Source organism: Rutilus rutilus (assembly GCF_951802725.1).
Source record: "Rutilus rutilus genome assembly, chromosome: 2".
Classification (NCBI taxonomy): Eukaryota; Metazoa; Chordata; class Actinopteri; order Cypriniformes; family Leuciscidae; genus Rutilus; species Rutilus rutilus.
Genome location: NC_140210.1, coordinates 47,227,289 through 47,241,882, shown reverse-complemented (window position 1 = coordinate 47,241,882; position 14,594 = coordinate 47,227,289). Strand labels below are relative to the sequence as shown.

The 14,594-nt window shown below is 36.6% G+C and overlaps 1 protein-coding gene across 2 annotated transcripts in view; it reads left to right on the top strand.

The window, feature by feature from the left end:
* The first annotated feature begins 7,313 nt into the window (after positions 1–7,313).
* The window catches only part of LOC311285818 (uncharacterized protein), a 75,661-nt gene continuing 68,380 nt past the window's right edge, over positions 7,314–14,594 (top strand). Inside the window, exons 1-5 of one of the 2 annotated variants that reach the window (XM_084401622.1) lie at positions 7,314–7,432; positions 7,648–8,100; positions 8,176–8,285; positions 8,740–8,843; positions 9,046–9,182. In XM_084401622.1, the coding sequence (XP_084257748.1) occupies positions 7,333–7,432; positions 7,648–8,100; positions 8,176–8,285; positions 8,740–8,843; positions 9,046–9,175 (897 nt within the window). In that variant the 5' untranslated portion in view covers positions 7,314–7,332 and the 3' untranslated portion in view covers positions 9,176–9,182. Of the gene's footprint in view, positions 7,433–7,647; positions 8,101–8,175; positions 8,286–8,739; positions 8,844–9,045; positions 9,309–14,594 lie in introns of those variants that run through there. The other variant, XM_084401621.1, reaches the window with a different exon arrangement.

The window sequence follows — 14,594 nt, the reverse complement described above, 5'->3', positions numbered from 1 at the left end:
GCCACAATGCATTCCATTACATCACGTTGGGGAGAGAATATTCCAAAGCCCGCCTTGAGAGCGTTTAGAGTGACTAGAGAGACGAGTAGTAGACGAGAGTATTCAGATACAACACATCTAGTCACCTATAACTGAGCTGGTTCATAAGACTTCGTGTAAAAAGAATGGTAAAGTAAACAAACAATTAACATACTCGTGACTTGAAGGGGACCATGATCCTGCGTGAAATGGGTTTATGCTATCTTCAGCACAAACGGATTCAGGCAGCATGCAAATCCTGGATGCTGAGTGAGGCACGTCACATCTGGTCGCGGGGTGAGCTCCTCGACCAGCGACCAAAACGCACTCACTTACAGCACAAGCTTTCCAACGCAGTTTCCATGGGACGGCACCGCCGGCGCCCACACAAGCACCTGCCAAACAGCAACAGACACGCGGCGGCTGTGTTTGCAACATTTTCACCGGAGGAAGAGGTAAACGCTTAGAAACACTTGGCAATGATGCTGTTACTGGAGCTAGTAGGCTACCATCAAGACGTGGGATAACTAATCATTAATGTGTTTACCACGTTGGGGGAAAGACTTAATTAGGGATTATCTGGAGGGGGTGGATAACAGGTGGGACTGGCAAATTAGCCCATAGCTAGCATGATGCCTTCTATTTCTAGATGAAGACAAAGTTTACCGGTACTTATCTGAACTAATGTCATGATCACTGCCACTAGATATAAAGAAAACGTTGATTTTTCACTCATTTTTCCCAGTCAGTCGCCATAGTTCTAATACAAACTGTATTGGCTGAGGCTACCTTTCCTCCGCTTCTCCCCAACGTGACGTCATCACCGAATTGCGTAAAAAAAAACGTTCATACCAAAAAACGTAAAAAACTGGTCTTTAAGACCATTTTCGAGAAATTTTAAAAATGGTATACATATCTTGAGTGATTAATGTACCCATTGATCAACAGTGGTGGTTAACCTGCAACATGGCCTTTAAGTGGAGTCCTGACAGACAGGGTTCCAGTCTTTTCCTGCCATCTTGCGCTCTGAATTAAAACAATGGTTCAGGCCTAACCTCTCTGCCAGGTCATAGGCCAGCCTCCTTACATCCATCGTTGAAAGCCCAAACAATGCTCTCTCCATTGATTGAATGATTTGTGTCCAGTTAACTGGAGCTTGAAAGATGACGTAAAAACTGCTTAACGGCCTAAACAATCCAGGCTCCAAAACGTTCTTATCCCTATGCCGCCTCAAGGTCTTTGGGGGGGACTACAAATTGATGGGCTGCAGGCTTTCAAAGCAGTTCCCTCTTCAATAGCTCTGAGGGCATTTTGTAGAGCTTGCTCTGTATAAGCATCACGGTTACTTTTTCTTTTATATGTCCGCATCTATAAGAAGAGAAAAAAATATGAGGATGAGATTTCTATACTAGGCCTATATGGGGTTGATAATTGATGTATTTGTTCACCACTATCACCAAGACAAACAGAAAATCCTAAATAAATATTAAACTTATAAATTAGTATATTTATGTAGTAAAATATATTCAATAAATGCATTAAAAGCCACTATGTTTTATCATTGGGTCACCTAACCACCTTTAAACAGTGAGCTAACTGTGCTAGCAAGCTAGCTAGCTAATGCTCACTTGAGCTACATTTTTCATGTTTTGTTCAAATATTTTGATTTTACCACCTAGTTATACTGCAGTAAGTGTAAAACAAAGGATTTGATAGAGAGAAATATGTTATTATAGTAATTATGATAGAGAGAAACTATGCCCCCTGGTGGGCGTTTTACCCCTCAGCGTAGGGGCCGATTTACTCCACAAGCTATGACTAAAATATATAATTATATACCATATAAATAACATATGCTTTCAAACTACAGACTTCACTATTCCTCTATCATACATCACTGTGATATCCTGCAGAACATTATTCTCTTAAACACTTGTTTACTCATATCTGAAAATTAAAGCACTTAATTACCATGTAATCCTCTTCTCTTCAAATACGTTGCTGGTGTCAGCTCTTCTCCATGGAGATTTGTATATCTCCGTTGTCAACGTAGTGCATAGCAACAGTAAAAATGCATCTTGACTCCCTCTAGTGGTTATTTTGGGAAAAACAGGTGGGAGGCGTTTTACCCCACGCCCCTACTCTACCTCTATAATAGGTTATTCCCAGACAGCAACATAGTGTTGGCCAGATCCGGCCCACATCTGGTACACTTTGATTCCACACAGCCCAGATGTGGTCCGGATCTGGGCCGAAACTATAATATGTTGCTGTCTAGGTTTTTAAAGAGTAATAGATGAATAGATGTACACATGAAGGCATCCATTCAATGTCTCTGTTCTTCTGATCATCATCATCCTCTCTGTCACTGAGCACCACAGTATTGCTAAAAAATAAACTAAATAAACTAAAAATAAAACAGTGTAAGAAATGAAATAAAAATAAAATAAAAGAAACACGGTTAAAGCTGAATGATAGAAAGTGTGCTTATGTTTAAACACTAGAGGGGGCTAAAGATCATTCTCACACAGTGGACAGTCTATTGGAGAACTTGTGGACTTGCAGGAATTGTAATTCTAGCTTAATTAATCTGTTTATCTCTCAGAAAGTCACTCGAGGCAGTATAAAACATTTTAAGAAAAAGCCTGTTACAAAGGCACAGATCCAACATTTTTCTAATTTCCATTTCCATTGTGTAGAAGAGTTAAGATACTTAAAAAACAGGTCACATTGAATTTAGTAGAGCTCTTGACACACATATCCCGTGATACTGATGTCACATTAAAATAACAAGTGTACGTGCATCTCATTTAACTATGGATAAAAAATATTTGTAGCACTACCTTATTATTTGAGATGATTTGTTTCACTTCTTTGGATGGAAGTTCCCCAGAAGTGCAACCCAATATATAAAAATGCACATTTGGTAAAAGGTGGAAAATTACAATACAGAGCAATATTGTAAAACAATACAATGAAATTGTTATGGCAGTACTTTGTTGATATGGATGGATAAACGTTTACAAACCCTGTATAAAATTCATTTTCAGCTTGATCAATCCGTGAAAGACTTGCTCAGTCAAGGACAGGACATGGATGATCCCACCAGTGATGAAGACATAATTGCAGACACATCTGAGGCACCAGGTAAAATCATAACTGTAGATGTACAAGACCATGGAAAATGGAAACAGTGATGACCGATTACTTGTTTTGTCATTTAGGGTGTAAAGTTGCACAAATCTAGAGGTAATGACTTTTTATGCGTTTCAAATAGTGTAGTTATTCTATTATTCATTACTAGGATTGTTTATACATGTCACTTATACATCACTCACTGGTTGGGCAACATGCTTCTTGAAGAACTCCAATTTCCTCAACAGCCAAATCTGCTTCATATAATATGACCAGTTTTCATATTATTACAAACTGACTGTGTGGTCATAATAATTCTAGTATGTTAGTACTGCACAGGATGGTTTTAGTAGATAGATAGATAGATAGATAGATAGATAGATAGATAGATAGATAGATACTGTGAAAGAGAGAGGATTGTGTGTGTGTGTGTGTGTGTGTGTGTGTGTGTGTGTGTGTGTGTGAGAGAGAGAGAGAGGGGGGATTGTGCGTGCGTGTGAGAGAGAGGGGACTGTTTGTGTGTGTGAGAGAGAGAGAGAGAGAGAGAGAGAGAGAGAGAGAGAGAGAGAGAGAGAGAGAGAGAGAGAGAGAGAGAGAGAGATCGAGCACCTGCCCCTTTGCCCCTTGGTGCCCAAAGTGCCCTTTTGTCAAGGCAAAATTTCCTCTCCTTTTTTGTAATTAAAGGCCCTTTTGTGGATGCCTGCCCAAGCTAACTATTAGTAAAATTAATAAATAATAATTTAGCCGTAAATGAAATGATCCACATGATGACCTTTCACCTGACGAACTCATCCGGAACGATTCCTCACGCTGCACGCACATTCTTTAATTTCGCGCGGCTACGCGCACTACCAGAAGATATCTTAAAATCTGCGGCTGCTGGTAAGTGGCGTTTCATTTTCAGCGAAGTGATTTTGATGTTTGTTTACTTATTATTATTATTTTACAAGGACGACGTGAAGAGAGCATGCAGAGATGTTGTTTATATTGCAGTGTGTAGGCTGTAGAAGTAACTGTTTTCCTGAATGCCATCAAGAAAACCGAGACTGATTTCATAACAGGTCAATAAACAAATAGTTAAAACTAAGTCACTTACATTTTAGACGCAATGACTGTTTTTGTTCTGTTTCAGCAGCGAAAATAGTTCCAAACAAATATCACCGCAGAATCATCGCGCATCTCACAGCAACACTTGTTGCATTACTAAATGATTCAGCGTTTTGAACGAATCGGTTGAGTCAAAGATTCAATTACCCATTCATAAACTGCCTCATTCTGAATAAATCAGCCGATTGAACGAATCGTTTGAATGAATGACTCAATGACTCGCTCATTAAAACGGTCGCCTGCCGCCTCCTACTGGCGGTTTAGTTTCATAAAGTATCATCTTTTCAACATTCCTTATTTTTTTATATTCAAAAATATTTAAAATAATATAATTTAATACAGTTATAATTTTTCAATGTAAATTATTTAATGTGATTGGTAACTATAATATAATAACTATACTATATTGATCAAATTTAAGAATTTGAAATGAATGTTGGAGCATACATTTAATAAAATTAGGGGAAAGATGCCCTTTATAAAAGATACAAAAAATTAGAGATTTCAAACAGTGATGTAATGAAACATTGACAATTTAAGTTTGAAGGGAGAAAAGCCTCTGTTTAGGCTATTAAGGACATGTAATTTTGCCGAAAGAAGAACTTTTATTGTATATAAATGTTCATTTTAAATCAGCCTATTTCAGTGTGATATGTTACCATACTATCATGCTTAACACTAAGAATTTGAATAATTGTAATGTGATGATCAGATGCAGATATCTAAATCAAAGAATATGGGCGGTTTGCGGGTGGATTATTTATTTTTAATAGTGGATTCGGGCAGATTCGGGTGACTCAAAGTGCACCAGATTAATGAATTTATCTTTAAAATGTACAAAATTTTCTTACGGGGGGGGGCATGCCCCCGGACCCCCCTAGAGGTACCAAGCTCCACCCACAAAAATGATGTGGGAAACACATTAGGCTATATGATGATCTACAAAAAAATACACATTTTATTATCTTATTATTAAAATACATTATTAGGATTTTACCATCTCCGCCTCATTTTAAGCCAGGAAAAACACAGCCCCATTTAAAGCCTTGTTCCGTGTGCCCCCCTTTTATACTTTGAGCACCTGCCCCTCCAGAGGTCTCTGCACGGCCCTGGTACCAGTAGACACATTTCTTCCAAATAGCACCAATTGTATTTTCATTTTACAGCACAGATCTACACTGTAACAGGTGCCAATATCGCTTTTGACCTAGGTAGCCAATATTATAACGGTAAAAATTCTAGCACACTACGATAGTAATAAGGTCAATTAAATTCTTACCTGCATTTCTTGCTGAAGAACTGACAATCCATGTTGAGCCCGTCTCCCCAACCATTTTCTCATCCACATTCGTTTATTCTTCCGCTTTTGGTTTTTCTAACAACATCATTATTGATACAGCAAGTTTTCGTGTTACAGTATCCATTTTGTTTACATCCGCTTTCCCGCTTCCCCGCTTCCAATCTGCTGCGTAGATCACTGAGGCGCTTCCTCTGGCACGATAATCTTAGTAACATTTTGTAGTGTGTGATGCGCCGCGACTTTCAAATCTTGTAGTATGAGCATGTTTAAGATTTGAGGTAAGAAAATCTGCAAAGATTCTCCTTAAGTGTGTGCTGCAACCAGATTTCATAATCGGTTAGGATTTTAAAACTCCTGTGGTGTGAGCCAGGCATAAGGCAGGGCAATTCTTAATAGACTTTCACTCTGCAGTTTTATTCTGCAGTTATTTTTCTGTTTGCATTCACTGATTTCCCAAAGTCATCGTAAATGTTCAATTGTAAAAAAATTTTTTTAGAGAACATCACATAAGCTAATAAATATATATTACTACTGTACTTTTTACTCTACTGTATATTTATTACTCCCCTTTCTTTGAAACCAAATAACTGTGATTTCTTGTTGCATCGCTGCATCAATAGGAAGTTAATGAAAATAATATAAATGAAGTTCCTAGTGCCCAACCAAAGGGAACAATGATCACCATAATGGTGAGTTCAAACAAAAACATTTTAGGAAAATCAACATCAATTTATGAAGTCAGCTTTTTTGCATTTTTTTCCAGCACTTTTTCACTTGTTTTTATGGACATTGCATTGCCATTCATGTACTTGAGTTTCGTTCAACAATGGAGTTTCAGGTTATCGAGTTTTTTATCGAGTTTTTTATCGAGTACATTTAGTGTTTGACACTGATCTCTCATCTTATGCTTGGTAAACTGAGTGGATAGCGTAGATATGTTCCTATTTTTGTGGTGTCTCCTAAAAATAACTAATTAAAAGCATTTTAAGAAGTTTACCCTTCTTGACTATTTTCTTATTTGACCATTTAATTAGGCCAGGTGATACAAAATTACATTTGTAAATAAATCTGTATACACAATATTAATAAATAATAGTCTATTGTTTTTTTGTTTTTGTTTTTGTTTTCATTTTGATGAGGAAAAAGTGCCTTGAATATCTTTAACTTTCGTGAAATTCCAGTAACAGGTTAGGTTTGACTCCTGATGAATGCTCTGGGAAAGGTTAAAGGGTTATTTATTTAATTGATTTATGCCATCATAGTGAAAAAGGTAGAACAGTGACATCTACTGAGAAAAGGGAAATGTGAATCTCCTGTTGTCACTCAACTGTGTTCAATAACAGGAAGTCCTCATCCCACAATCTCTATTTCCCATCATCCTCTCTGTTCCTGAACACGACTGCAATGCAAATCATCATTCACTTCCAGTTTATGGTCATCAACACACAGGTCCAGTTTGGCCTGTTTTAGGGTGTTTGACTCAGTTTAGGTGATCACAGATTCCTCTTGTTGGACGTTGTAGATGCTAACTTGATCACAGGGAAAACTACACAATGCTTTGACTATATGAGGTTGAAAATGCAATATATATTCAATCATACAGTAGTATAAGCATACAGAGTTTTAGAGTGAGAATGAAATCTAGATTTATCTGTGTCTGATCTAATAAAAACCACTTCCTGTGTTGGTACTATTTAAAAACACGGCACACATCTTAAAGACCACACCTCATCTGTGAACACATACTGTAAGACTGTAAGTTTGAGAAAATAATGGAATCAGGGACCTTTTATGTATGCAGAAACATTAATAACAGATCCAGACCTCCAACACAGAGTCGCAGCAACAATGAAGGAAAAGATCGAAAGCAAAGTAAGCAGAAAGTTTCGTTTGTCGCAGAGACGGTGTCGCTAATGTTTGAGCGGATGAGAAATGTTCCAAATGTTTCTCATTATAAAAGAACGTACTCTATAATTTATCTAACAAAACCACTTGATTACTTACAAAGGCTGATTTGAAATGTTATCTAATAATATTGCGTGAATTGTTGTTAACTGATATGTGTGTGTTTTGTCTCTGTTTGTCAGGAGGACGCAGGTGTTTGGTGTTGAAGACAGTGTGTCTCGGGCTCATTTGTGTTCTTCTGCTGGTCTTCATCACACTGTACATCACCATCAAAGCAGAGAGAGACCTGTTAAAGAGTTACAAGAACACAGTTGATGAGTTCAATCACACTATCATCAGCTTACAGGACAAGAACACTGATCTAATGACTGAAAAAGACCAACTGAAGAACAACTTCAGCTCTTTGAGTCAGAAGAAACTGGAACTGGAGACCACAGTCAGTAATCTCACTGCTGAAAATGGCCAGTTACAGGGAAATGTTGACTCTTTGAGTCAGAAGAAACTGGAGTTAGAGACCAGAGTCAATGATCTCAGCGCTGAGAAAGGCCAGAGAGAAGTTTTGCAGAGAAGTGTTGATGCTTTGAGTCAGACGAAACTGGAGTTAGAGACTGAACTAAGGAAGTTATATGAACGAGGTCAGTACAAAGGGATTTAGATGTATATTTGCACTTTACAACACAATTAATGTAATTGTTTATGCTTATTGAAAGGAAATGGCAGTTTTTTCAAATCCAATAAGTCGATGAGCTGGTCTGATAGCAGGCAGTACTGCAGAGATCGAGGAGCTGATCTGGTCATTATCAACACTGAAGAGAAGCAGGTGAGATTGTGTGAGTGACTGTTAATCAATGAGAGGAATTTCACTCTTTACACGACACACCGTTTTCAACTAAAATCGGGAAACTTATTATGCATTGTGGGTGTTTATTTACATGACATTGGCTTTTTGTGGGCCTGAAAACGCAAACTTTTGAAAACAGGTTTCAAAGTGCAAGTTTTGTAGTTTGTGTAAACTACAAAAATGCTAATTTGTGAAAATGTATAAACGCATACGTATTACTTGTCTATAGGTGTGTAGTATTTCTTTACAAAGTGACATCGCCAATACATACAGCGATACAGCTTTTTAGTCGTTTTCGCTTATATCCGTGTGAACAGGGATCATTTTGACAACGCTGTGGACTGTACATGATAAACAGATCAGATCATTGCTTTTTCATTTTTAGTACATCATTGGAGTGTAAACGTACCATTATTCCTGTTTTCACACACAGAGGCACTTAAATTCATTCATCAAGGAGAGAGTGTGGATTGGTTTGTCTGACATTGAGAACGAGGGGATCATGAAATGGGTGGATAATTCAACACTGAATCAAGGGTAAGAGATGCAACCAGTGCAAATGTATTTTAAACATGAGACTCACAACCTCTAAAAAATAACTGAAGACACAACTCTTCCACAAACACCACAACCAACGAAGTTTTGCAAAACAAAACTCTTCTCTCTATAAAGTTTTTGCACTTTCTCTTTTGCTCTTGCTTCTGTGCTAAATTTACTCTTGTTGCCTCATGTTATTCAGGTTTTGGTATGAAGGGGAGCCAAATAATGCAGGAAACGAGGACTGTGTTGAACTGATTCCTTCAGACTCCATCCAGAACTGGAATGATCTCCCATGCTCTGAGAAGAGGAAAGGGTTTTGTGAGAAATAGGTATTTGGTAAGGAATTGGGTATTGTCCTGTTTTTAATTGTATTATTTTACGGAATCAATCTTATTGTGATTATAAAATTTCTGATTGAGGTTCCTATCTTTTAAAACAGTCTGCTATTTTAATTTTATTCAAACTGGTATCAATTTAATTGTATAATCTTTTATAACATAAAAAAATCACAAATTGAAATGTATAAAAGAAAAATGTAAAACTGTCCAAAAAAATGTATTGCTTTAATAAACATATAACATCAGATTGGGTAAACCTCTAATGTGTTCATGTCTTCTCAGACAGCAACATAGTGTCGTCTCAGATCCGGCCCACATCTGTGTGGAATACACGTGTACCAGATCTGGGCCGACACTATGTTGCTTTCTGAGTTGCTGTTAATATGATCTTATTCTAGCTTTTATCATGAGCCAATAAACTACAGAAGTCTGAAGTGTCCCAGATTGCAATAATTCACCGTATTATGCTGTTGTATGCCTTTGAAACTTTTTATTTGAATTGTTTTCTCTTTAAATGGTTAATATAATGTAAATATAATAAAATTAAAATAATAAAATAATAAAAAAAAGTTTTTTTTTTTTTCATATTGCATTCTTACATTTACTGCTGATATGTGATTATGGCGAGATATATATAATTTTATTTCTAAAGAATAACTGTAATTTGTACTGTTTTCAGAGAATCGTGTGATCAATTTCAAATGTAGAATTCATTTGCACTTGAGATCGACTTGAGATTGCAATTTAGCAACGAAACCACAAAGTGCCTCTCTCAGGACTGTTAGTGAAGGGTACATTCTCACTTTGAGGAAATCACCATTTATGAGCATGTGACACTGGGTGTTACGCCCGTTTCACACATACTCCGTGTGCAGTGCGTGTGTGGTGCGTGTTGCAGTGCGTATGCGGTGCAGGAGCAGCACGCGCTAAAGTGCTTTCACATATGCTGCGTTTGCAGTGCATAACTGATCCGGCTGTACCACAAACAAATTGTATTTCAAATCCATAAGTTATCAGCAAATTTTATTTAAAAAATATGTTTTTTTTGTCAGCATTGCGATTCTCTTTGTACATATATACTCTTTAATAGACGTATTCACGTTTAAAACAATTTAAACAAACTTCATTGCATTACTTCTATATAATTATATATTAAGTTGCTCAAGCAAGTGGCAAAATATTTAACCATGTAGGCTACTTATATTAAAATCGCATAGACTACATTTTAAATTAAAACTTAAAATTGACAAAAACAGCAGACTCATATAGGCTACTCTTTCTTTTGCATAATTTAAATCTTTATACAATAAATCTTGCATGTCACAAAGAACTTGTTTTTCCACCTCCACGAATGAGACGAGTGTTGTTCATTATGTTGCGTTGTTGAAATATGTATTTTCCCTTGATTTACCCTGGTCTTAACGTCTCAGCATTGCGATTCTCTTTGTACACATACACTCTAACGTATGCACATTTAAACACAATTTAAACAACGTAGGCTATTATTCAATGCATTACGTCTTCTACTTATATTAAGTTCCTCAAGCAAGTGGTCAAATATTTAACCATGTAGCCTACTTAGGCTATATAAAAAACAGCCGACTCTCATGCCTTTTCTTTTGCATTTAAATTAAAACAATAAATCTTGCATGTCACAAAGAATTTGTTTTTTCACCTCCACGAGTGTCGTTCATTCCCAGTGGGCATTTGATGTCAATTTGACATCAAATTGATGTCAAAATTACGTCAAGAAATTGGTCAAAAATGAAAATCAAATTGACGTCAAAGTGTTGATGTCAATTTGATGTCAAGAGTTTGACCTCTGCTGATGTCATTTTGCCAAACAAAAAGGTGAAACGCATGGCCGTACACTTATTACCAGCTTCACTTAAAACTAACCAGATTTACTTTATTTAATTTCCGGTTTAAATAAATATAATATTTAAATAGTTTAAAATATATTAAACATATTTTGATGACACCATGATGGTGGTTAGCGTTTGCTTTAGTTGTGCTCTTGACCCTTGACTCTTTAATATAAAATTTTCTCTGGCTGCTATAACTGTGTGTTTATAAAGCACAACTGTTGTAGCTAAAAAAGCCATGAGATCAGGAGATGTTGGCGGTTTATTGAAGATGATGACAATATCATCATGTAATTGCCTGAATCACTGATCTTATTCAGTGTCTAATCTTTGGTTATATAGGACTTGTGATTTTAATGTTGTATTATAATATAAGCCATTTAATTTAACAGCTTGAGAATAATGGGGTTTTTTTTATTAATAAAGGATTTTAAAAACATTCAATGCATTAAAGTTAACATTATTACTTAGCTATCAAGAATCAGTGTATGACTCTCAACAATGGTGACAATCAATGAAATGCTTCATGCTGCAGTTCATGCTGGGTACCACCAATCAAAACTCACCCATATCTCCCAGCATGCATTGCAGCTTTAATAAATTATGCAGCTGGAGTTGATCTGATTATCTGGATATTTTGTTTGATTGTCACCATTGTTGAGATTCATACGCTGTTTCTTGATGTCTGTGTGCGTCTAATTAATGCCATAGATGACAGGGTTTTGTGCACTAAATAGTTTTTAAAAAACAAGTACATTATTTGATAAACAACACTTCTAGATATGCTGTAGAATCAAATTACTTCTGTCATGAATAAAACCGCTTTTAAACCACAAGTCCCATATAATCAAAGCATTAGACACTGAACATGATCAGGGATTCAGGCAATTACATGATGATATCATCAATAAACAGCCAACATCTCCTGATCTCAGTTTCTGATGGCTTTTTTAGCTACAACAGTTGTGCTTTATAAACACACAGTTATAGCAGCCAGAGAAAATTTATATTAAAGAGTCAAGGGTCAAGAGCACAACTAAAGCAAACGCTAACCACCATCATGGTGTCATCAAAATATGTTTAATATATTTTAAACTATTTAAATATTATATTTATTTAAACCGGAAATTAAATAAAGTAAATCTGGTTAGTGTAAGTGAAGCTGGTAATAAGTGTACGGCCATGCGTTTCACCTTTTTGTTTGGCAAAATGACATCAGCAGAGGTCAAACTCTTGACGTCAAATTGACATCAACACTTTGACGTCAATTTGATTTTCATTTTTGACCAATTTCTTGACGTAATTTTGACATCAATTTGATGTCAAATTGACATCAAGGTGCCCGCTGGGTTATGTCGCCTTGTTGAGGTAAATTGTAGTTTTCCTTGCTTTACCCCGGTCTTAAAGTGAAAATAGTATTTAATTAAATACATTTATGTTAAGATTACTACATTTTATTTAATTACTCGCATTTATGGTGAAATTACTACATTTTTAGGTCAATCTGTGTTCATTTTGACCATGAAACATGCGCTGTCACTTTAATTCAGCGTTTGCAGCACAGCAAAAATAGACTCGGTGCGGAAACGATCGCTGCACTGCTGTATACGCACCGCAACTGGAACGGATCGACGGACTGCAATCGCGTGCAGTGTGGAAGCTCTAACCTGTTAACATGGGTACGGAAAAAAATACGCACCGCATACGCACTGCAAACGGAGTATGTGTGAAACAGGCGTTAGTTTGAAAGATAGATGGTGGGAGATTTCGAATTTACGTAGAATATAAATAGAATAATTCAAGTCGTCTTGTTGAGATACATTTTTGTCTTGCATGAACAGTATTTATATTTCCGTAGGAAATAAATGGGTTTAATTGTACATGTGTTGGATTCTAAAGAGGAAATGCTACATTTATGAAGTCAGTAATTTAAGTCAGTCAGTAATTTGTTGTTTCTTATTTTGGCAAATTTTTGGACTGTTGATTGTTTTGTTGTAGTTTCCCAGACAGCAACATAGTGTCGGCCCAGATCCGGCCCACATCTGGTACACTTGGATTCCACACGGCCCAGATGTGGTCCGGATCTGGGCCGAAATTATAATATGTTGCTTTGTAGTACATATAGCTTAATAGTACATGTTTTTGGGTCAAAAGAACACACACACACACACACACACACACACACACACACAAACACACAATTTAGTGATGAATAAGATGATGAAGATGATGATGATGTCAATGACAGTAGCCTAACAGTAATAGAGGTTGTAATACAAATTAAATGACCAACTTCAAGTGACTGGAAGGCAAATTATAGTAAGCTCTTTAGATATACTCGTCGCCTGTGGAGTCCTGACAGACAGGGTTCCTTGTCTCCTTAGAAAACTATAAAACCAGTCTTTTCCTGTCATCTTGCGCTCTGAATTAAAACAATGGTTCAAGCCTAACCTCTCTGCCAGGTCATAGGCCAGCCTCCTTACATCCATCGTTGAAAGCCCAAACAAAGCTCTCTCCATTGATTGAATGTGTCAGTTAACTGGAGCTCGAAAGATGACGTAAAAACTGTTTTGCAGCCTAAACAATCCAGGCTCCAAAACTTTCTTATCCCTATGCCGGTTGATAATTGATGTATTTGTTCACCACTATCACCAAGACAAACAGAAAACCCTAAATAAATATTAAACTTATAAATTAGTATATTTATGTAGTGAAATATATTCAATAAATGCATTAAAAGCCACTGTTTTATTATTGGGTCATCTAACCACCTTCAAACAGTGAGCTAACTGTGCTAGCAAACTAGCTAGCTAATGCTCACTTGAGAAAACAATTTTTTCATGTTTTGTTCAAATATTTTGATTTTACCACCTAGTTATACTGCAGTAAGTGTAAAACAAAGGATTTGATAGAGAGAAATATTTTATTATAGTAATTATGATAGAGAGAAACTATGCCCCCTGGCGGGCGTTTTACCCCTCAGTGATTTACTCCACAAGCTATGACCTTTAAAAAAAAAATATTTTTTAAATATAATTATATACCTTATAAATAACATATGCTCTCAAACTACAGACTTCATATTCATCTATCATACCACTGTGATATCCTGCAGAACATTATTCTCTTAAACACTTGTTCACTAATTTCTTAAAATTAAAGCACTTACCATGTAATCATCTTCTCTTCAAATACGTTGCTGGTGTCAGCTCTTCTCCATGGAGATTTGTATATCCCCGTTGTCAACGTAGTGCATAGCAACAGTAAAAATGCATCTTGACTCCCTCTAGTGGTTATTTTGGGAAAAACAGGTGGGAGGCGTTTCCCCCCACTCTACCTCTATAATAGGTTATTCCCAGACAGCAACATAGTGTTGGCCAGATCCGGCCCACATCTGGTACACTTGGATTCCACACAGCCCAGATGTGGCCCGGATCTGGGCCGAAACTATAATATGTTGCTATCTAGGTTTTTAAAGAGTAATAGATGAATAGATGTACACATGAAGGCATCCATTCAATGTCTCTGTTCTTCTGATCATCATC